This window comes from Neolamprologus brichardi, chromosome 20 (assembly GCF_056152115.1).
Source record: "Neolamprologus brichardi isolate AB-2024 chromosome 20, ASM5615211v1, whole genome shotgun sequence".
Lineage (NCBI taxonomy): Eukaryota > Metazoa > Chordata > Actinopteri > Cichliformes > Cichlidae > Neolamprologus > Neolamprologus brichardi.
In genome coordinates, this window is record NC_142123.1 from 19,761,666 (window position 1) to 19,783,904 (window position 22,239).

The 22,239-nt window shown below is 44.6% G+C and overlaps 1 protein-coding gene across 4 annotated transcripts in view; it reads right to left on the bottom strand.

The window, feature by feature from the left end:
* Nucleotides 1-157: 157 nt before the first annotated feature.
* Nucleotides 158-22,239, bottom strand: part of prkcz (protein kinase C, zeta) — a 102,647-nt gene continuing 80,565 nt past the window's right edge. For 3 of the 4 annotated variants that reach the window (XM_087834475.1, XM_087834474.1, XM_087834476.1), the window contains 4 exons: nt 21,608-21,687; nt 19,713-19,802; nt 14,183-14,298; nt 158-2,524 (listed from right to left, as the gene is read on the bottom strand). In XM_087834475.1, coding sequence (XP_087690601.1) covers nt 2,437-2,524; nt 14,183-14,298; nt 19,713-19,802; nt 21,608-21,687 — 374 coding nt within the window. In that variant the 3' untranslated portion in view covers nt 158-2,436. Of the gene's footprint in view, nt 2,525-13,014; nt 13,193-14,182; nt 14,299-19,712; nt 19,803-21,607; nt 21,688-22,239 lie in introns of all 4 variants that reach the window. The other variant, XR_015717055.1, reaches the window with a different exon arrangement.

Here is a 22,239-nt window from a genome sequence, read left to right on the forward strand (position 1 = left end):
GTGCTTCTTCTCCTCTGCACGAACAGAGCTGAGGGCTGATCAGAGGAGCTGTATGCGCCCAAGTGTTCACTCGCATGCAAATCTGTAGCATCTGCACAGATCTTCCTGCTGTCGTCAGCACAAATAAAGGACGTCAGTGAGAGAAAAAAGGACTCGGTTCACAGAAAACCAGTTTGATTTTTAATAATTACACATATTTACAAAGATGCGATGAAGCTAAATGAAGCAGACCTGGCCAGCATTATGTAAAAGCAGAACTGTAGTTGAATAATCCTTCATGGGGTTTGAGCAGCCTTCATGTTCTGTAAGGTGGAGTCAAGAGCTTCCAGTTTATCCATTGGTCCCTTAAGGGGAAAAAAAGCATCACTAATGTATCACCTGTGTGCAGGTAATAAAATACAGTCTGTGAGATGGAGTGTCGGGGTTGGAGGAGGAGGATGCTTCTTTAGATTAGAGGTGTGTATTTTCATTGTGACTGGAACTTCATTACGCCGTCTCCCTGCCTGTACAGGGCCTGCAGCTAATTGAGGCCCTGTGACTGATCAGCTAATTAATCCTATTATGAGGTTATTAAATTAGCGTCGGTCAGGTTTCATCACAAACAGCCAATTGAGAGCTTCTCCCTCAGAAGAACATGTATGCAGATACACACAGCTTGCATCAGAAGCACCAAGTTGTGTTGGAGACATGAATGTGTGCTCACTGATGTCCCAGCATTAAAACATCAAAGCTTCAGTTAGGTACTGATATGTTGCTTGCTGTGTATAAAAGGAGGCAGTATACAGAGTTAAAGTGTCCTGAAAACTTCATTATATAGTAAAGACAAACTCATGGCTTCGTACTGGTTTTATAGCTGTTGTGCACCAGCAGCTGCATGGTGGAGGGCATGAATTATAATAGTGACCTAATCCTCCAACCCCTGACTAGCACTCATCCAGAACATTCCAGCTGAGACTGGGAATGACCCACTTTTCTTTCTTTAGCGCCCCAGCAGTTGTCTCAGGGCACTTTTTTACAGTATCTCTAGTACTGTAGGCATAGTCCTCAACAATCAGATGATCCTCTATAAACAGAGCTTGGCAACAGTAGGGAGGAAGAACGCCCGTTTAATGGGAACAGACCTCTGCCAGAACCAGGCTCAGGGAGGGCGGCGAGACAAACTCCAAAGTAAGACACCTGGAATTTAACCCAAAATAGCTTTGTTCCCCCACACAGGGAAGACCCACTAATGTCTGTGAACACCACGGAAAAGCTCTCATGGCTTTTCTGCTGTTCTCCCATTTCATTTAGACTTGCAAACAGATTTCCAGCTGTCGTTGCAGCAGGTCACTGTAGACATGGAACCACACAGTGAGCCCATAAAGGAAACGGTGACCAGTTTCCCCCAGCAGGTCACACAGATGGTCACGCAGCAGCACCTGGTGAGGAGGAACCCAAAGCTGCATTTACTGTGAAAGCTGAAGCCAACGTCTGACAGCAGGCATGGGCCAAGTCTGTCTGCTGCTCCTCACCTATGTGACGATAACGCGGACCTTCACTGGGAAATATTACAATTACACATGTGTAAGGAAAGAGGTCAGGTCTCCTCCCAGCTGCTCGTGTCAATTACATATTCACAGGAAATGTTGATTATTTGAACGATTGGTTAAAAATAAGAAGGTTTGTTTGTGTGTGGGGACTGAGGCAGCTTAGCGAGCTCCACACGCTGGACGAGAGTTCAGACATACCCTGGCAGAGTTTCAGCTGCGTTACCTGCTGCAGCCATAACAGGTGAACAGAGAGGTGCAATCAGAGACACGGGAAATCATTTGATCTTTGAGGCACTTCTTAAATAAAAAGTTGTCACCCCCTTGTTTGTGAAAACAACAGAACACAAAGAAAAGTTTGTGGTTATGGAGGAACATGTGCCGCTTGCATCAATAAAAGGCATCAATTTTGGATTCACTAGCTACATCATAATACACAATAACAACATTTTCTCCTTTGTCATTGTACATTCTTGTGTGTGTGAGGCGTGGCCCCCCTACCAAGATAGAAAAAAAAGAAGAATAAAAAATTGCACGTAAAATTATTTAAAGTTGTTTCGCAAAGCCGTCGTATTCATCCAGGGCGTGAGATGGGCTGAAACGTGTTGATGGTGGCAGGCACAGAATGAAACGCTCACACAGCCAGTCCTGCTCTGACACAAGGATGGACTGACAGGGACAACAGGACCGAACAAAGAAAAGGAGAAGACAGCATAAAGTCAGGGAATGTTCCTGTAGTCCGGCGTCCGGCTCCCCAGGGAAAAACTCTCCGTCCTCCCGTTTGCCTTGTGGACAGGTCCAGGGGGAACTTCCTCCTTGTTGTCGCCTTTCTGAGTTGAGTTGGCTTGCAAGTTTGTTTGTTTGTTTCTGTTTTTGAACAGCAGCTCGGAGGAGGACGCTGGTTTCTCCTTCATACAGACTCTTCTGTGGCTAGCAGCAGGGGGTTGATGTATTCAAATCCCTCAAACTCGGACTGGTCTATTCTCTTGATGACGTCCCTGAGGAGAGAAGGATGGAAAGAACAATTAGAGGACTTGCTTTACCACGGAGCTACTGAGAGTAAACCAGGTTTGCTCCTGGCGTCTCTCAGGTGAGCGTCACCACATCTTTTTCCAGGTTTGGAATCTGAAGGAAGTAAAATTATGTTTTTGGGAGGGGTGGGGGAATGTCCATGGTGATTTGCAGACCATTGTTTAGACCATTTTCGGGCTCTGTACCGAGTTATGGTTCTGTTTTCATTTTCTTGGCAATCAGTACAGGTATCAATAGAACGTACCTACTGATACAAATACCACTAAATTTGCTTTAAGAAAGATGATTGAAATGATAGAATGTAGCAAGGTGATTAACTCAGTAATTCAGAAAGTGTAGCTCTGCGGGGATTTTCCACACAATCATCTTTCTGGTTTTAGAGAATGGTTGAGGGAAAAAAGAAAATATGAGTGAGTGGCGGTTCTCTCGGCACAAATTGTTGATGCCAGAGGTCAGAGCAGAATGCACAGACCACAGTGTATGCTCCTCCTGTCAGCTATGAACAGGAAACTGAGGCTACAGTTCACATAAGCTCACCAACACTGGACAATAGAAGATTAGAAAAACACTGCCTAGTCTGCTGAGTCTCCATTTCTGCTACAATGGTCACAAACTGCTAATCAGCATAAAGCATGGATCCATTCTTCCTTGTAGCAGCACTTGGTGTAATGTGGTGTGGGAGACAGTTTTTTGGCACAGCTCAGATCAGCCTGAACTAGTTTTTAACTGGCTTGAACCTTTCAAATGGATTCCACAATGACCAAATTTGAAATGTGTACCATGACGACTCTGTAGTATCTGTGTGATACTATCATGTAAATATGGACCAACACGTCTGAGCAACGCACAAAGAATTAGCAGAGTTGTGAGGATGAAGCGAGGTCCAAGCTGTTAATATCAAGGTTTACCTAATGAAGTGGCCTGAGCCACTTGTTGACCTTGATGCCTAAAGTTTGGCATTTGTCCATGTGCCAGCCTGTCCTATAAGGTGAAGGCTGCAGCAGGGTGGGGAGTGTGTGGACAGAAGAGTGCCCACAACAGCGTAACAGAGATCTGAAACATGCCCTGCTGTTCTTACTCTGATTGGGATAAACGTCGTGCTGCTGAAAATGATTTTAACCCTGGAGAACCCATGGGGTCAGAGCCGACCCCATTGGTTTACTAGGGAACCCATGGGGTCAAATTTGACCCCATGGGTTCTCCAGGGTTAAAGGAAAATGCTGACGTATGACATCAGGTTTGTTTTTGGAGGATTCATTAGAAAGGCTGCAGGTCTGTGGAGACACAGCAGGTTTTTAAGCTTGTTTTACTCTGAAACTTTTGCACGTTTATTAGCTTCAACTGCAAACACTGTGGATCAGTGTGTGGATCCCTCTGTGGATCGCTCTGTGGATCAGAGTGATCCACACACTGATCCGCGGTGTGATCCACAGAGCGATCCACACACTGTGGATCGCTCTGTGGATCACACCGTGGATCGCTCTGTGGATGACACCGCGGATCGCTCTGTGGATCAGTGTGTCCACGGCTCTTTCTGCACTCTCTCTTCTTCGTCTCCATCTGGTAACGCTTTCACGTTTTCCAAGTCAGCAAAAAGAACCATTTACATTGGTTGAACACACTGTTTGTTTTGGTCGTCTCCCAAACCTTCTCCACTCTCCTTTGTGTTTCCCCCTCTGTGGTCTTTCACTCTGCCTCCTTGTTCTCCCTGAAACTTGAAAACAAAAAAGCCCACTTTCTAAATCTAATGGCGTTATTGTTGCTTGACCTACTCCCACAGTGCGAGTCCTTCACATGAGATCAGATGGAGAGAAAATATTTGCTTCATCAATATTCCAGTCTGCACACTCAAAGACACTATAGCGTTTCATTCACTTGTGCCGGTGCTCTCTGTGGGTGGGATCTGCAAGCTATCTGACAAAGCGGTGGCCCTTAAAGTGAGACTCCCACCCACCTGGTGGAGCAGGGAGAGGACCAGTGAACGTACCTATTGTTTTAACTTCAAAGCCCCCTGCTCCATGTCTGCAGCGAGAAAACATCTTGGCCTTTCCCAGCAAGAGGCCTCCCTTCGGCAAGAGCTTAACCATGCCCCGCTCCCTTCCATTGGCCAACACAACCACACACACACACACACACACACACACACACACACACACACACACACACACACACACACACACACACACACACACACACACAGATGCACGAGTAAACAGCCTGTTGCTGCAGTAGGGAGAAGGCGGTAGTGTTGCTAAGGGACTGCATTTTTTTACCCAGCTGCTCCTAATCCACAGTTTATAAAGTTCCACCTGAGATTATTCCTTCGTTAGTGGAAGAAACAAACACATAAAGTATTCAGCCAGTTCCTGATTCATCTGCACAGTGGTTTTTGTTTTCCTGACATCATGTCAGGGTCTTACAAGGATGGAAGGATCAAACGAACCAGCAGTGTGGAGGCTAACACAGCTCAAAAACACATCCTCTGTGGGAACGTGCAGCTGAGCCATCAGCTGATGTGGGCTGAGATCAGTGGACCAGTCTGAGCTAACGCTAACTGATGGCAATGTTTCAGCTGGGCTGGACGAGCACAAGGGTGATTAATAAAACGTTACACATTAGGTTATTCTTCAACATTACTAACCTCAGCTGTGCTATGCATTTTTGGAGACTGTGTGTGTTTCATTGCAGAACTGATCCAGAACTTCATATGAATGAATCGAGGCAGATATACCATCATCACAGCACACAGGCAGGTTTCACAGGAACTGAGGAGCCTCTGGGGTTCAGTTTGGCCAAAACTTGAACTCAAAGGTTTGATTAGTGCAGTGGTTCCCAAACTTTTTTTGCTAGGCCCCCCTTTGTTTTACAAGAAAAATGTCCCCCCCGCACAAACACATCCGCCAACCACACACACCCATATTTTGCTCCATTGCGGTTTATTTCACACCTCAAACATTTAGTAAACAATTAAGCAAATACAAGTAATCTGCAATAAATTAAGGTAGTAATAAAATAAACTAACTCTTTTACGCTACGTCCACGCCTACACGGGTATTTTTGAAAACGCAGCTGTTTCGTCCACACGTAAACGGCGTTTCGAATCACCGAAAACCGAGATTTTTTAAAACTCCTTTCTTGCGTTTACATGTGGACGAGGAATACAGAGTTCGTCACACAACATCAAAGGTATGTGCCTTTGTTCGCGTCATGCTGTGCGCCACGTTATTGTTTACATGAGATAAATTGCAGAATGACAGAGACAAAATACTGTTAATCTTACTATCTTCAAGTTTTACACGCTTACATATAAACACGCAGTTACTGTCCCTCCATTTAGAAAGGCAGAGGCATCACGGTGTAATTATTTTACGTGTAGTTGTTTTTTTCCTGTGTAATAATGTTCAACATTGCTATCAATACATTTTTCAAAAAAATGTCTCTCTGTGCAAAAATGGGTTCAAAAAAATAAACAGCTGTAGGATACTGTTAGTCCGTGATTTAGACAGGGGGAACAAAGTGTGGCAGGATCAGACTGATTTTATTTGTATCTCACTGTAACTTTACTGTATAAAGAGCTAACATCTCCAAAATGTCAGGAGTAGTTAGTCATTACAACAAGTGTTTGTGAACTAAAAATCAAGAATGTGGGATACTGTTTGTCTGTGATTTGAACAACCCAGTGCTGCTCCCCACGAAGGGAAAACCAATTCTGCAGGGGAGACCTACCTTGGCACTTGTGCAGGTGAAACCAAAGGGCAGATATGCTTCACCATATTTTCTAGTCTTTGGCTTAGAATGAAGTTGGTTTGGAAACATATTCAGCGATGCTTCATCTCCTGCTTTGCGTTTGTGTGGGCGCCCCGTGCTAGCAGTGTCCAAGAGTTTTTTGGATTTTTTTCCCCTTTCCATACCGCGCCTCCCCCTGCAATGGCTCTGCGCCCCCTGTAGGGGGCGGGCCCCACACTCTGGGAAGCTCTGGATTAGTGGGAGCTAATCCATCTAATCTTTTCACACCAAAAAACAACAGGCTAGGTTTGTAAGCTGGAAGCTCTCCTCTCTAAGCCCACGCTGAAGACGTTAGCGCTGACACGTCCGTGTTAAAGTGGACAAAGAGAGAAAAATACAAACGTGTTGCTCAAGTTTATGTCTGCATCGTTTCCTCAAATTTGTCTCATGTCCATCTCAGTCACAGTTGTAGCTGAACACTAAGCTGATGCACATACTTACAGGTGTACACTACCAGCTGTAATTCACACAGCTGTCTCCATTAGGTAAATGGAAGCTAAGGTGTGGCCTGGACATGTTTCCCCAACTATAAATGGAGCAGCTGAGCCATCGGTGATGTGGGCTGGCATTCAGATCAGTGGACCGCTCTGTAGTGCAGCTCTGTAAGTGCAGCTTTGTAGTGCAGCTCTGTAGGTGCAGCTTTGTAGTGCAGCTCTGAAGTGCAGCTCTGTAAGTGCTTTTAGCTGAGTAAGAATGTGTTGTGTTGACAGTGGTGACTTAGATAGCCACACTTCATTTTAGAAACAGCCAAAGCAAATATCCTAGTAAATGTCCCAGTAAAAGAGTTTCGTTTTCTCAGATCTAAAGGTATATTACACTACGTGCGACTTCATTATCATCATCCATACTATTATTGAGTTGAATCTCCTCCCACCCTCAGAACCATTTTAATTCTTAATGACAGATTAACAGACACAGTGGTACATATTAGAGATGGACCAATCCGATATTACGTATCGGTCCGATACTGACCCAAATTACTGGATCGGATATCAGCGAGAAATAAAAAATGTAATCCGATCCATTAAATATCAAAAAAGCACCTCACAAAACTTGCTACACGGCGTAACTCGGCTCATAACCGTAGCACGTTGCAGCAGCACGTGATAGAGCGGCTGTGTGTATTTGTAGCATCCTACCAAACCAGCATTTCATCTCCGAGGAAGTTTTCCCAGAGAGAAGTAAAGCAAGTGTGTAAGTTCATCTCTGAATATTTGTAAAGCATTCCCACGTTAAGCGTAACAACCGATATATGGAGTGACTGCCTCTCTCCCTCTCTCCTGCTGCTACTTCAATCGTGAAACTGCTTAATGATCAGCTGATCGGCTTTTCTGTGGCGAGTCTGTCTCTCTTCTTTGTTTTTGGCCCACTTTGCACCAGAAAGAGGAAACCAGCAGCTGAACAACAGCAGCACGTTTAAGCTTGATAAGCTGTTGTTAGAATTTATTTAATATTACTTTCTACACCAGGATCGTTTTCTACGTAGCTGACGGCTGGTAACTGTGCAGGGGCGGATCTAGCAAAGTTTAGCCAGGGGGGCCGATAGGGCATGAACAGGGAAAAGGGGGCACAAAGACATACTTTTCTTTCTTATTCTCATTTAAAATATGTAGCTTTTAATAAATAATTATCTGAATCGTACACCCAAAGTTTTAATCTGATGTAAAATATATAGAAGTCCATTACTGTATATAGTAACTGTTAAGTCTAATATACCCTAGTAAGCTATAGTACTTTTTCCTTTGGGAAGGTACCATCTGTGCAGTCTGCAATTCTGTTGAAGAAAGATTTTGAATCTATTTAATTATTCTTGAAAAATAATTTATTTCTGTGCATTTTCCCCCCTGCATCAAATTAAATTTGATTACATCGATTAAGCATCATGAGCTGGAGGGTGGTTCCCTATTTTTTTTTTGCTGGGAGTTTGCAACCCTATTAGTTAGGTTGTTTAATATTTCTGCTAAGTACTCTTTAAAATACCAGAATAGGGAGGATGGAGTAGGTTTAAGTTTATTAGATTGATCAGTTTTGCTGAACTATGAAATATTTTGGGCGCAGTGTATTTTTTACATACAGGTATAACAGAATAGCTTTAGTGTTGTTATTTATTTAAACTTGACTATGAACTTATACAAAATGCAGCAAGATATTAAAAAAACATTTTATTGATTAAAAAACACACTATATCGGATTCATATCGGTATCGGCAGCTATCCAAATTTATAATATCGGTATCGGACATAAAAAAGTGGTATCGTGCCATCTCTAGTACATATACACAGCTTTAATACTTTCTTACTACAAGCCTCATACACACACACACAAACACACACACTCTTTCACCCTGACCCTTGCACTTGCCCTGGATGCATCTATCACACTGTGTGAGTGTGTAAACAGGTGCTACCCCTCAGCCTCCACGTAGCTGTGCGTACAGTTACATTTGAATGTCCTTGGTGACTTCCTGCTTCAGTTATCACAGTCACAAGAGTTTCAGAAAGCTTGACCTCTGACCTTGAGGCTGACCTCACTGAAATTCAAACTTTGAGTAGCGGCACCTTTGGTGTGAATTTCAAAACCCTGCATCATCTTCTCACACTCACAGTCGTGTCAGACACATTTTAATTCAATTCCATTTTGCTTCTATAGTGCCAATTCACAACAAGGCGCTTTATTGTAATAAGCTAACAGTCGGCAAAGGTAGGAGGGAAAAACAGCCTTTAAACAGGAAGTTGATCAGAACCAGGCTCAGGTGTGGCAGCCATCCAGTGCGACCTGCTGGTAGGTGAGAGCAGAGACAAGACAGAAAGTCTCACAGTTTGAAATATGACCAGTTTATCCTTATTAAAGGCCTTAAGGTGGTGGTAATGAAACAATTTCAGTCTTCCTTTTCATGGCAGATGGCTGCCCCTGAGCTGAGACAGACAAACCACTCACATTCACACCTGTATGCAATTACAATCACCAGTTAACCTCCAATAACTGCTCGTCTTGGACTGTGGGAGAAAGCCACATCAGTCGGAAAGAAGCGAGGAAAACATGCAAGCTCCACACAGATGGTGGATTCCAACCAGGACCTTCTTGCTGTGAGGCATCAGTGCTGAGCACCTGGTTATTTCTCTGTGTTAGCCCTGTGACAGACTGACAGCCTGTCCACAGTGTACCTGGCTCTCCCCCTGTGGCCCTGAATTCAATGCATAGATAGGTGGTCTCACCAAGGGCTTGCTGATAGCAGGTTGTCTGATTGTTGGGTTTTTTAGCTACGATGTGGTTGACTGTGAGCTGGCATTATGTAAGGGAAGATGAAGTGAATATATCAGAGATTTAGTCCATAATGATACAACAGCATCACACAGTTGGGGCTGGATGTACATGCATGATTCAAATTATTCGTGCAATCACTAAAACAATGCAACTAGCTGCAACACCTGCCGGTGAACATCACAGACAGACATGCAGCATCAGTGAATGCAAAGTAACGTAGGGAAGAGTATGACTGCACAAGTCTGGAAAGATCTGTTCATCCAAGAACGGGAAAAAAGGATTTAACAAAAAAAGTGAGCTGCTGCAAACACGTCATCGGCTCTGTGAGGACGTGCCACACTAAAGCAGTACTATAGTCCTAGCTGCTATATATTCAGGCCCTTGAAATCCATCACTAAGGATCAAGGCTAGTGAAGACAAAGGCCTCGTTTCCTAAGCACAGGCAGAGCTTGGCCATTTTCTAAGATAGGGAGCTGGCACAGAAAGCCTCTCCTGCACTCCTCTCACACGCTGCCGAGGGCCCCCAGCCATCCTGGCTTTTAATGTCGCAATGTAAATCTCTAACATGGAGGGTTTACCCTTCTCTCTCCTTTCATGGCTTTCACTTCTCTTTCTTCTTGTGCCAAAGCCATCATGAGTGGGAGAGAGGGGAGACTGGAGAGCTTTTGCATCACCCCCTCCTAGCGAGAGTGGGCAACGTCAGCCCCTCTCCTTGGTAACAGGGAAGAGGAGGGGGTGGGGAGATAAAGTGCGAGACACAGGGAGGAGCCGTGCATCTTCTTTTGACGTGCTGCAGTTTTTGATGCCAACTTGCTATCTCTGCTGCTGAACTGGTCACGTACTCCCCACCCCGTTCTCCCACTCATCTCCCTCTTCTCACCACTGCACAATTTGGACTTCTTCTACGATCGTCTTCCTAAGAGTTAGTCGCAGACTCCCGTCATCAAAGTCTGACACAAACGAGCTGGGATAAACTTCAGAGACATCTCGCTGCAGCCCCTTAATGAGCTGCGAGACACAGCCACTCCGAGGCTGGTTTTGAACATCGATATCTGCTGAACAGCACAAACTTCAAACTGGATGCTTCCCAAAGACATCTGCCGTGGGTGCAGATCATGACGGGCATGTAATAAGGCCGCCAAGTGCAGCACAGTCAACAGCTCTGCAGTGATAATACCAATTACTGACAGCACGAAGGGCGTCATTTATTTTGGAGTGAATTCCAAGTCAAGACACTGCGGAGGTACAGATGATCACGAGCAATGACAGACAGGCCCCCGGCAGGCGGACAGCTCCAGGAGTTACACAATCTAGAGGTTTTTCAGCCATACTTTGTAAAATTCTGCTGAATTCCACATAAACTGTATATGAAATATGGAGGGACCATGAGCTATGTGGTGCTGCAGTGGGCATGCATTGTTCTTAAACACAGTTTAACGCATGTTACAACTTCACTCTGAAAGACCAAAAACAGCCCAAACAAGACCAGCTGTGTGTAGCACGCCACCAACACCCACATGTCCTTCAGTTTTCAGGCCCCTCTTCTGTGGAACCAGCTTCCAGTTTGGATTCAGGAGACAGACACTATCTCTACTTTTAAGATTAGGCTTCAAACGTTCCTTTTTGCTAAAGCATATAGTTAGGGCTGGACCAGGTGACCCTGAATCCTCCCTTAGTTATGCTGCAATAGATGTAGGCTGCCGGGGATTCCCATGATGCATTGGGTGTTTGTTCTTCACTCACTATGTGTTAATAGACCTCTCTGCATTGAATCATACTTATTATTAACCTCTGTCTCTCTTCCACAGCGTGTCTTTATCCTGTCTTCCTTCTCTCACCCCAACTCGTCGCAGCAGATGGCCCCGCCCCTCCCTGAGCCTGGTTCTGCCGGAGGTTTCTTCCTGTTTAAAGGGAGTTTTTCCTTCCCACTGTCGCCAAAGTGCTTGCTCATAGTGGGTCATATGATTGTTGGGTTTTCTCTGTATGTAGTATTGTAGGGTCTACCTTACAATATAAAGCTCCTTGAATCGACTGTTGTGATTTGGTGCTGTGTAAATAAAATTGAATTGAAAATTGAACGTCCATGCAAACAAAAATTACACAGTCCAGCAGTGTGCCAGATCCAATTATTTTAGAAGGCTTCTTAGTCTGTCGTCATGCTAGCAGGGATCCCATTATTTAAAGGTGCCTAATGGATTTAATTATAGGTTCGGCTTCTGCTTCTGAGCAACAGTTGTGCTGAGTAACAGCAGGCTTGGACCGGCCTTATAAAGCTCAGAAAGTGCAGATAGTCATTAAGTTATTCACATAAAAGAAAGACAGATGCCAACAGGAAACAGGGAGGGAAACAATAATGAAGAGCAGGGCTGTTAGCAGGGAAACAATGCTACCAGTGCACATGCTCCAGGAAAACCGTTCACAGTGTACACCAACGCACGAAACAAGTCACCAAGGCCACTGAAGTGTGGCTCGATCACACGTGCTGACAGGGTTTCCTACTCTGCAGTGACATTTTGTTTAATACTGCACTGTCATATTTTGGTTTTGGTGACCTCAGCTTTTTGTTGCTGCACAAACATCTTACTCCATCCTGTAAGAGCCTTCAGTCAGAGCCCAGCAGTGTTTACCACACAGTAGCTCTCTAATGTCCACCATGTAACTGTCACAGCCAGACAGTAACACCTCTGTCTGTATTATCAACTCGGACTTATGTGAACCGTTCCATAAAGGCATTGTGTTCCTGCCATCATGATCACAAGCTCCATAAATCCTCAGAAGGAGAAATTCAAGTTTTGGAGCATCGAGAATCAAACCAACATGATGTTTTCTAACATTGGCTGGGATAGATCTGCTGCCAAAGCCTTATGGAATCTATTTAGTGACACAGAAAGGAAAACAGGATGATGTGTTCCTTCAGTGTGTCCGTGCTTGTGTAATATCTTTAAGCCTTTTCTCTTCAAAGTTCAGCCTTAAACAAGGGCTCCACTCAGATCCTGGAGCTGCATGTTTGCATTAATCAAAACAAGCCCCCAACATTGGAAACTCACATGGGGGCATTCTTTATTGGATGCAGGAGTCTGCTGGGAAGATGGTCCACCCAGTGTTTGTGTGACGTTACAGAGTGAGCTCTGTTTTTAGGCTCTGTGTGACCAAGACAGGATGGACTGTTGTCTCCACTGAACACCTCTATAGTGGCTGCTGAACATCTGTATGAGAAACACAGAAGCAGCAGTCCTGGGACTTACATCTTTCCTCTTCCTTTCAGTTGACCTGATCTACTCATTTCAAATTCTGTCCATCCTGGTCATTCCCAGTGAATCTCTCCCACCTCCAGCTCATTACAATCTTCTGAATATTTGCTTTCACAAATCACCCATAACACACATCTGCACCTACTCCACTCTACCTGCACGCTCTTCTTCTGTCTGTTGTTGGATGGTTGACTACAGGCATTTAAACTCTTCTCTGCTCCTTGTAGCTGCCCGTGCCTCTGTCTCATTCACACTCATTATTCTGTCATATTCTGCTGATTTTCATTCCTCTCTCTCCAGATCTTGCCTCCACCTCTCAACGGTCTCATCCACCTGTATTAGAGCGATTAGAACATGCTGTAGGTATTACAGGTACTGCGCTGCAGTGGTTTGTATCATATCTATCTAATAGACTCCAATTTGTGCATGTAAATGGAGAGTCCTCTTTACACACTGAGGTTAATTATGGTGTTCCACAGGGTTCAGTGCTAGGACCAATTCTGTTTACATTATACATGCTTCCCTTAGGCAGTATCATTAGAAGACATAGCATAAATTTTCACTGCTATGCAGATGACACCCAGCTCTATCTATCTATGAAGCCAGATAACACACACCAATTAGTTAAACTGCAGGAATGTCTTAAAGACATAAAGACCTGCCTTCCCACTGTCACCAAAGTGTTTGCTTATATGACTGATGTATTATTGTAGGGTCTACTGTACAACATAAAGCACCTTGAGGCGACTGTTGTTGTGATTTGGCGCTGTATAAATAAAACTGAATTGAATCGGATTGATCGTGCTCCGGCAGATCCCACTGTCCTTTGGGAACATCAGTGTCTATGGATAGTTGTGACCTCACTAGCTGTCTATCACTGCTGCAAACTAGAGGAGCTCAGAGCCGACCCCGATGTTATCCCACCCCCACCTTGAACCATATGTTACTCCCTCTATCATATGGTATGATCCACAAAGAGACAGGACAACTTGTGTTTAAACTGTGATATTATTATGTTTTCACTGCTGCACACAGCGCTGAATGCTCCGTATAAGAAAAACAAAGACTTATTCTGAACTGGGAATCATGCAAAGCTACTCTAAGGGAGTCCAAGAACAAAAATATGGAGTTATCTGTGAGAACCCTCCATACAGTTCTTCTGAGTGCTTGATGATGGCAGTAACTGATCACAGTAAAGAGTTATCATGACAAAACAACAGTCATGCTTACATTAAGACAGATGTGCAGTTCCACACATGAAACTTTATTCACATAAGCTTGACTTTAATGAAGGCTGTGTTTGAGCTGAAAAGCAGTACTTACTCATCGTCTGGTGTTAGCTGCACTGGTTCATTAGTAAACTGCGTGTCAAAGTTTTCTAGGCCGTACTCATCAGAGATTTGAGGTTTGAAGGGCGGCGTCACTTCTTTCTTCTCCAGCTGAGTGAAAACAAACAGAGTGTATTATATATAACAGTTGCTTTTACTCACTGAGAGTGGAGCCATGAAGTCAAATAAAAAAGGCACATTTTCACAAGTGTAGACACCCCCACACCCACATTTCCACAGTGGAGGAGTTTGTGTCCCCTCTGATCCTGGGAGCTGTGTTACCCAGGGAAACAGCCCCTGGTAGGGTCTGACATGTCCACTTGGTCCCGGGGAGGCAGGGAGGGAGGGGGCGAGGCAAAGAGCAAAACCCAGTGAGTGATTCTGTGTGAATCAAAATCACCAAAAAGACAAAGGACTTAATGGCACATATTTGACATCCATCATCAGTGTGTGATAGCCTGATGTCACTGAACAGGTAACGTGAAAGCACAAACATATTCTAACACATCTGCACCAACATTTGGCCAGATGTGAAACAGTGAAGCTTGGGCTCGTGTTGCTGTATTTCTGCGTGGCGATGAAGCCAAACAACAGAACGAAGAAGGTTGAGGCAGCAGAATAATTATGCCTGAGTGATTCAGCCAGAGTTTTTGTCTGATTTGTTTCCATGGTTTCACATTCGTCCCTCATCCTGTTCAAATGTGTGCTGAGGACATTTTCTAAGAACACAATGAAGTCAGACGGGCACAGAAAGACCACAGGTACCCAGCTTCGCTCGTCATGCTGCGTTTCACTGTTTTCTCTTTAGAAAGCTGGGTGAAAAGAAGCCCTAAAATAGATGTGACCATCTGGGATTTGGAGGCTGAGCCAGACCACGGGTACCATTTTCTTATAGTTGAACATTAAACAATGACCATATTACGTGACGTCATAGATCAAGGCGTGTGCCCAGCCTCATGCTTCACACAGTGAACATGGGCTCCAGCTATTCTGCCAAAAAGTTGTATTCTTATTTTAAAGTATTTTAATGTCTACACTGGATCAGTGGGGACGCACAACCCACAGCATCTGTGTTCTGAGACACTGCTGCTGGAGACATTTCCATTTTATCTACTGTGTGTCATCGGTGACACATACTGGTTCTCCTCCACTGAGTCATCTTTCAACTGGGATTTCATTTAAAACAGAGAATCACAGAAGCTAAATGTGGTGTGTAGGAAGGGTGATGAGCGTCAATTGTGTTGGTGTGGTTGAAAAAGTCTGAGCAGGTGGAGTGTTCGAGGACGGCTGATTGAGCCTTACCACTGTTCAGATGGTTCGGGCTTAGTGTTGGTGGGTGGAGTCTAAAAGGATGATGATGCTCCTTGTAAAGGCTGAATCATCCAAGACTTTTACACAATGTGTCTGGTGTTATGTACCTACAAGAGAATCTCGATGTTTAACATTTGACACCATGTGAAATCCAGACTTCCCAAAGCCTGCAGGAAACTGCAGCTCCTCTCCAAGAATGAGTCTATTATCACCTCTACTACATTAAAAACCATCTTTATGACCTGATACAGGAGCTAAACAAACAGTTTCCCATCATAGAAACTTTGTGGAGGGCATGTTCTCCACACCAGGTGGTGTGAAAAACATTACAGATGAAGAACATTACAGACATTACAGATGTGACAGGCAGCTGTCTGTAGGCCTTACTTTCAGGACCTGGACTCACAAAAACCTGGCCCTGATCACAGGGTGGGTCAATCCTAGCACCACAGCTGGGAACCAGCCAGCTGTGGTGCTTAGCTGTGATTACTGTGTGTGTGTGTGTGTGTGTGTGTGTGTGTGTGTGTGTGTGTGGTTTAGTAGTTGAGGCACTTTCTAATGTTATTGGTTCAAAGTGTTTTCAGCTTCAAACAGATAAACACCAAATAACTCACTTTGTATGTTTTTCTATCCATCAAATTTGCCCACATTCTCCCAAACACACACACACACACACACTCTATTTGTTCATTTCTTTTTCAGGTTTTCGGCGCCTACCTACACACTCTGTCAGTTTCACCCCCTCACATCCTGTCTCCATCTTTCTCCTCTCGCCTCTATCTTTCTTACTCATTCTCCATTCTTTTATCTTGTTACACTGCTCTCCTCTCTCCTCCTACTTTCCCCACTCTTTCTGATGTGTTGCTGGGCAGGCTTAATCACTGTGTGTTGGTAATGAAGTGAAAGCCTGGAGTGAGCCCACACACACACACACACACACACACACACACACACACACACACACAGGCAGGATCTGAAACATTAGTACTACACACATGTTGAAGTGTGGGGAAAGTGTCCCTGAGACCACAGTGGGAGATGCAAGAGGTCAGTGAACGTCAGGGCTGTGCAGGTGTCTGAGATCACAACACTGACCGTGTGTGTGTGTATGTGCGCAGGCGTTAGTGTCAGTGACGAGCTGTCATACATGTCTTTCTCACACATGTAAAATGACGGTGTGCCACGCTCGCTGTCTGAGTGCTGCTCTCAGCCTCTCCATCATTCTCCAAAACAAGGACAACATCAGGGAGGCCAGTCACCATTCATTTACTGTTGGTTTGTTTTTTTTATCAGTGAACGTCCCACAAAGAAACGTCCTGCATTGTTGGTCCACAGCTGGAGACAAAGGGACCCCACGGCTGTGAGACCCTCTGTGTTTCATCGAACCTTTGAAATGTGGGAGGAGCTGTGACAGCAGTAGCTGGGCACCTACCTGGTGTCTTGTGTCAGCCTTTGCTGCTCACTACTTTTAACTTCACACTTGGCCTTGGACTAAAATAAAAGAACTGTGGAGAACGGACGTATTACAGAGAGAAAACTTCCCTCAGGAAACGTGATGAATATTAATATGTGGTAACACAGTGGTGGTACACCACGCCTGTCAGGTCCTGAGACAGGTCTGGGGGCAGAGAGCGTTACCTCTCCAGCTCGCTCAGCTCGCTGTCCCTCTGCTCTGTGTGGACTCTGCTCAGGAGCTCTGCTTCCACACATCACCCACTGTGTCCTTGGTGTGCACACAGACACACTAAGACTTAGATAAGTTTAAAACATATCCTGATACATAGTTTTTTTTAATGTGATACTTAGAGATCAACATTTCCATATGCACCATCGTGAAACTGACAACACAGCTGTGTTTTCTGTTTGGAGACTATCCTCAGCATCCACGTGTATCATGTATCATCCAATGAAAAAGCTGAAAACTGTCAGCCTCCAGTCTGCATGGTAAGGGCCTCCGACTTCGGGCCTCCGACTTCGGGCCTCCGACTTCGGGCCTCTGACTTTAGCCTCCGGGGTAGTTCACGTCTCACTACTCCAGGTATCATGTCTTCTAATAGTATGTTCAAAGTGCACACATGTAATTTTCATCAGAGTTATGAGAGCAGCCACAAACAGAATGCTTCAATTTGAATCCCAGTTATTGTGCACCACCATTCCTATCTCGAGTCCCGCGTGGACACTCCCTGAAATCACCATTTTCATAGTAGATGTTTGTTAAACCTCAAATTAAGACAGCAGAAAAGTGTAATTACCCTCCTAAGAAAAGTGGAGAAGAGGAAGCGTGGGTCTGAGACGGAGGTGGGGGGACGGGGAAACATAGCTGTGAAGAAATCTGCAGACATTACATGTGTAGTTCTGTTTGTCAGCACACAGCCATCACCTCTCTTCCTAAGCTCGCTGAAACAGCTCTTTCCCCACACCTTCATGGTATGACTCTGCACATCATCTTTGTTGATCAGAACCACCACTCGCTCCTCGACTGCTCGGGCCTCCTCTGACTGCAGGCTTATGTTAAACAATCCTGTCAAAGGAGCTGCTCTTTCTCCACAGGTGCTTCACCTGGACCAACCACCTGTCTCCATTCATTGGCTTTGTTTTTATAAGTGCTGGATAAAGTGCTGTGGTATGGTACTGTCCACTGTCTCCTGTCTGTAAGTCTTTTTCCTTTTGCCAGCTGTTTGCTGTTCGCCTGGTCTCTTGTTTATGTTGATCTTCCTGACTTTTCCACTTTTCCTTTGCTAACCTCGTCCTTTGAATACTTATACTTCCTCAAGTCTGCTTGTCCTCTTTCCTCCACACACACCAAACACCTTCTTAGCAGTTTTCCTAACCATTTCAAATATACTTTCCCAGTCATCAGGCAATATTTTCTTACCACTCTGAGCCTGTCTCCAGTTTTCCTTCCTCAGCTTCCATCATTTAATCATTGGCTTTATCTTCACTTCCTCTTCTTGGTTTCATCCTACAGACTGTTCACTGCTGCCTAAGAAGATTTCCTCCTTGCAGTCTCACATCTCTTTCTTAATGCACTTTCAACATAAGATACAGTCTACCTGTGTGCACCTTCCTCCACCCTTATAAGTCATTTATTGTTCCCCCTCTTCTTCAAATGTGTGTTTACTGCAGCTGTTTCTGTCCTTTTTGTCTACTATCATCTGTCTGTCTCCATTTCTCTCCACAAGCAGAAACCTCCTCATCACCTCTGTTTCCTTCACATACATGTAATTCTATTCTATTTTATTTACACAGCGCCAAATCACAACAACAGTCGCCTTGAGGCGCTTTATATTGTACAGTAGATTGTACAATAACACATACAGAGAAAAACCCAACAATCATATGACCCCCTATGAGCAAGCACTTTGGTGACAGTGGGAAGGAAAAACTCCCTTTTAACAGGAAGAAACCTCAGGCTCAGGGAGGGGCGGGGCCATCTGCTGTGATTGGTTGGGGGTGTCCACTGAAGTCTGCTCCAATCAATTCAAGTCAGTTTTATATAGTGCTTATAGTTAGTTGCTTAAATCACCTCTCTCCACCATTTCATCCACCCCAGTATTCCTTTTTCTCTTCTGACGCCGAGCTTGTGGGGCACACACACTAACAACACTCAACAAGTCATGGTCCTGTCTGTGTGACACAGTCCCTATCCTCACGTCCATGCTTCTCCCAGCACCACACACAGTTGTTGTTAACTTGGATCCCAAATGATCTGGTACAGGAATCTCATTCTTTACGGTCCCATATCATCAGACCTTGGCACTCGGAGTACACTGGCTTGTCACCTCCATGTGGCTGGGTGACTGTAGTACTTTTATATAACATTTCACATTACAGCTCTGAGATGGAAGAATAGTATTGATTATATTGATCTTGAGAAAACTGTTTTCTTAACCATCTCAGGAACTGATCTGAAACCAAAGGCAGAGAGTGAGACAAGCTGCAAACCAGTAAAAACATCTTTACCAGCACGCTGTCATCAGCAGTTGTCCAAGAGCTCCATACAATGACTTTATGTAAAATCAGTTAAAAATGCTGATGATAGCCGTAGCAGGTGATTTAATAGAAGACTGCAGTAACCGAGTAGATTTGTTCCCTGCTCCTTTCCAAGCCCATGCATTTGGAAATCATTGTGAGACTGCAGTGTGTATGTTGTGTTTAAGATGAAATAACTTTAATACACAACGATGCGTTTTCACTCAGACTTTAGTTCTTACCTGTTCCCAGTCTATACTGCGGAAAAACGTGTGGGACTTGATGTCTGTGAAGCCTGTCTGGACCTGACAACCCAGCCGCTCCTTGGGATCCTGTTGGAGCCAAAACAGCTGGTCAGGAACATCAACAGAAGCTGCTGTAGTACACATACTGTAAGAACTGCCAGGAGTGTGATGAAAAAGACCAATTATTATATTTTATTATCATTCAAATGTTGAACTATACATGAAATGACTGTCTTGAGGACAACAACAAGAATTTCATTAAGTACTACAAAGGTATGTGTACATGTGGCACAGCCTCCCTGTGCACTGCTCATCACAACAATCATGCAGGTGACATACAGAGGTTTAAACAGGACATGGAAAAATGAAACCACAGGCTCAAATGCAGTAACGGTCGTTGTTCTGTAACCTGGTCTTTAACCAAAGACACCTTTGCCTTTGTCTCCTGTGCACGTGGTTTTTCTCGTTGTCTAAATATCCCACAGTAAAGTGATGCATCCATCACGGACACTTTTTATCCAGCTATCCAATCACAGCAGAGGGGAAAAACTACAGTCATCAACTCTTACTTGTAGTCCACAGGGCTGCTTGTACCAAATGAAAGTTTCATGTGCTTACAACACATTTATTTCTGCTATTCTGCATCACTGCAACCAAAGCATCTCAGGTTCAAACAATAAGTGCTGAGTAGGGATCTCATCTGGACGTTTGCAGTAGAGCACCTGGTTCTTCAGCTGATTGATATGTACACCCCTGACTCTGGTCACAAGAGAATTAGCTTTTATCAGAGATGGTTGAATATGTCAAAATAAACTGTGAGTAACAACATGGCTCTCAGATGAGCTCTTATACAGAGTAGATGATGAATGGTCTGCATTTATAAAGCATGGTCATCCAGGGTTATGCTTGACCAGTTTACTGTGGACTTTCTGCTGAATCATGCTGGTTATTAATCTCTGTCTCTCTTCCAAAGCATGTCTTTATCCTGTCTTCCTTCTCTCACTTCAACCAATCGCAGCAGATGGCCCCGCCCCTCCCTGAGCCTGGTTCTGCCGGAGGTTTCTTCCTGTTTAAAGGGTGTTTTTCCTTCCCACTGTCGCCAAAGTGCCTGGAAAAACTCCCTTTAAAAACTCCTGAAACTATGTGTCAGCCTCAGGCCAGACTGCTACTGGGTCTGTGGTGTGCCTGCTTTCACTCCTGGCTTTAGCCTTGTACTTAGTGCACAGACATGATGCTGTTCTTAAAAAGCATGTGAAATTAAGTCACTACATTCAGTTTCACACATGGACTAAAGTTTTCTTGGCCTGACAGAGGTGCCTGCCTTTAAGCAGCAGCAGCTGCAGCAGCAGCAGCCTGGTCCAAAGACGTCGTGTGAATAGTTCAGCTTGTATTTTGGTGCTTTCACTGTTATCGTGTGTGCTGCTTCTGTGGAGCCAGCTCTCTAAATGAAATCATGCTGGAAGTTTCCCTCATCAGAGTGGGTCTGAGGTGGACTAGTTCCTGTCAGTGTTACATGTGAGAAAGTGCTGCTTATCCCAGCAGTAATCTAATTACTGTGTCACTTTCACCCTCTTTATCGTCCACTTTCAATGATAAGAAACAACCAGTCTGGCAGGAGTAGCAGTCTGTGTTGTTGTTCTTCCAAGTCGAGTGATCCAGCACGGTCCTGACCCCGGTGCCAAGAAACCCTCGAGTGGATTACCACATATCCTTTGTTGGGTAACTGAGTTGTACTGTGTAAATACTAAAATAACAGCGGCACAACCGTCCACTCAGAACTAAACACCGAGGCCTACATTGTAACATAGCCCATGCTCTGGGCCACAATCCCACACAGTGAGCAGCAGAGTGCACGCAGGAGGAGAGGGTGCTTATGGGAGGGACTGTCTCACCTTGTTTAGAAAGCCCTTGAGCACGCCGGCAGCTTTCACCGACAGAGACCTTGGGATCCGAATGGGCTTCTCGAGAATAACTGTTGGCAAAAAGAAGGACGGCAACAAAAGAGAGAGCGAGTGAATTAAAAGGACAATCGTGAGGAGGGAGGAGAATGATTCACAGTCCAACCTGCCTGTGGGTGACTGTGTCTGCTGCGTGGGAGGCAGAGAAAGGGCGGAGATGCAGAGGACACTGTTCTATTCTCTCTCTCACACTTTTTGTGGTCTACTAATAGCCTTGAGACTCCCACAGCTAACAAGAACAAAATGCAGTAAAAACAGTTTCTCCCTCAAAACCCAAATCCAGAGATGAAGAACTGCATCACAGCTCCTTTTTAAACATGCTATTCACCCATTTTATTATTATTTTAAACCAGTGTGCGTGAACACTCACCATCTGAGATCCAGTTTCTCTTAAACCCAAAAGACATCTGCACCCAGGACAAGGCAAACACAAAAAGAGGAGAGCTATGTTTTGTGACTAGAAAGACGGGTATTTTACTAGCTCGATGTTCCACTTAACTCAAGTTTTATTTATGCAGCACAGAATCACAACAGCAGAGCCTTTAAGGAGCTTATCCTGTGTAGAT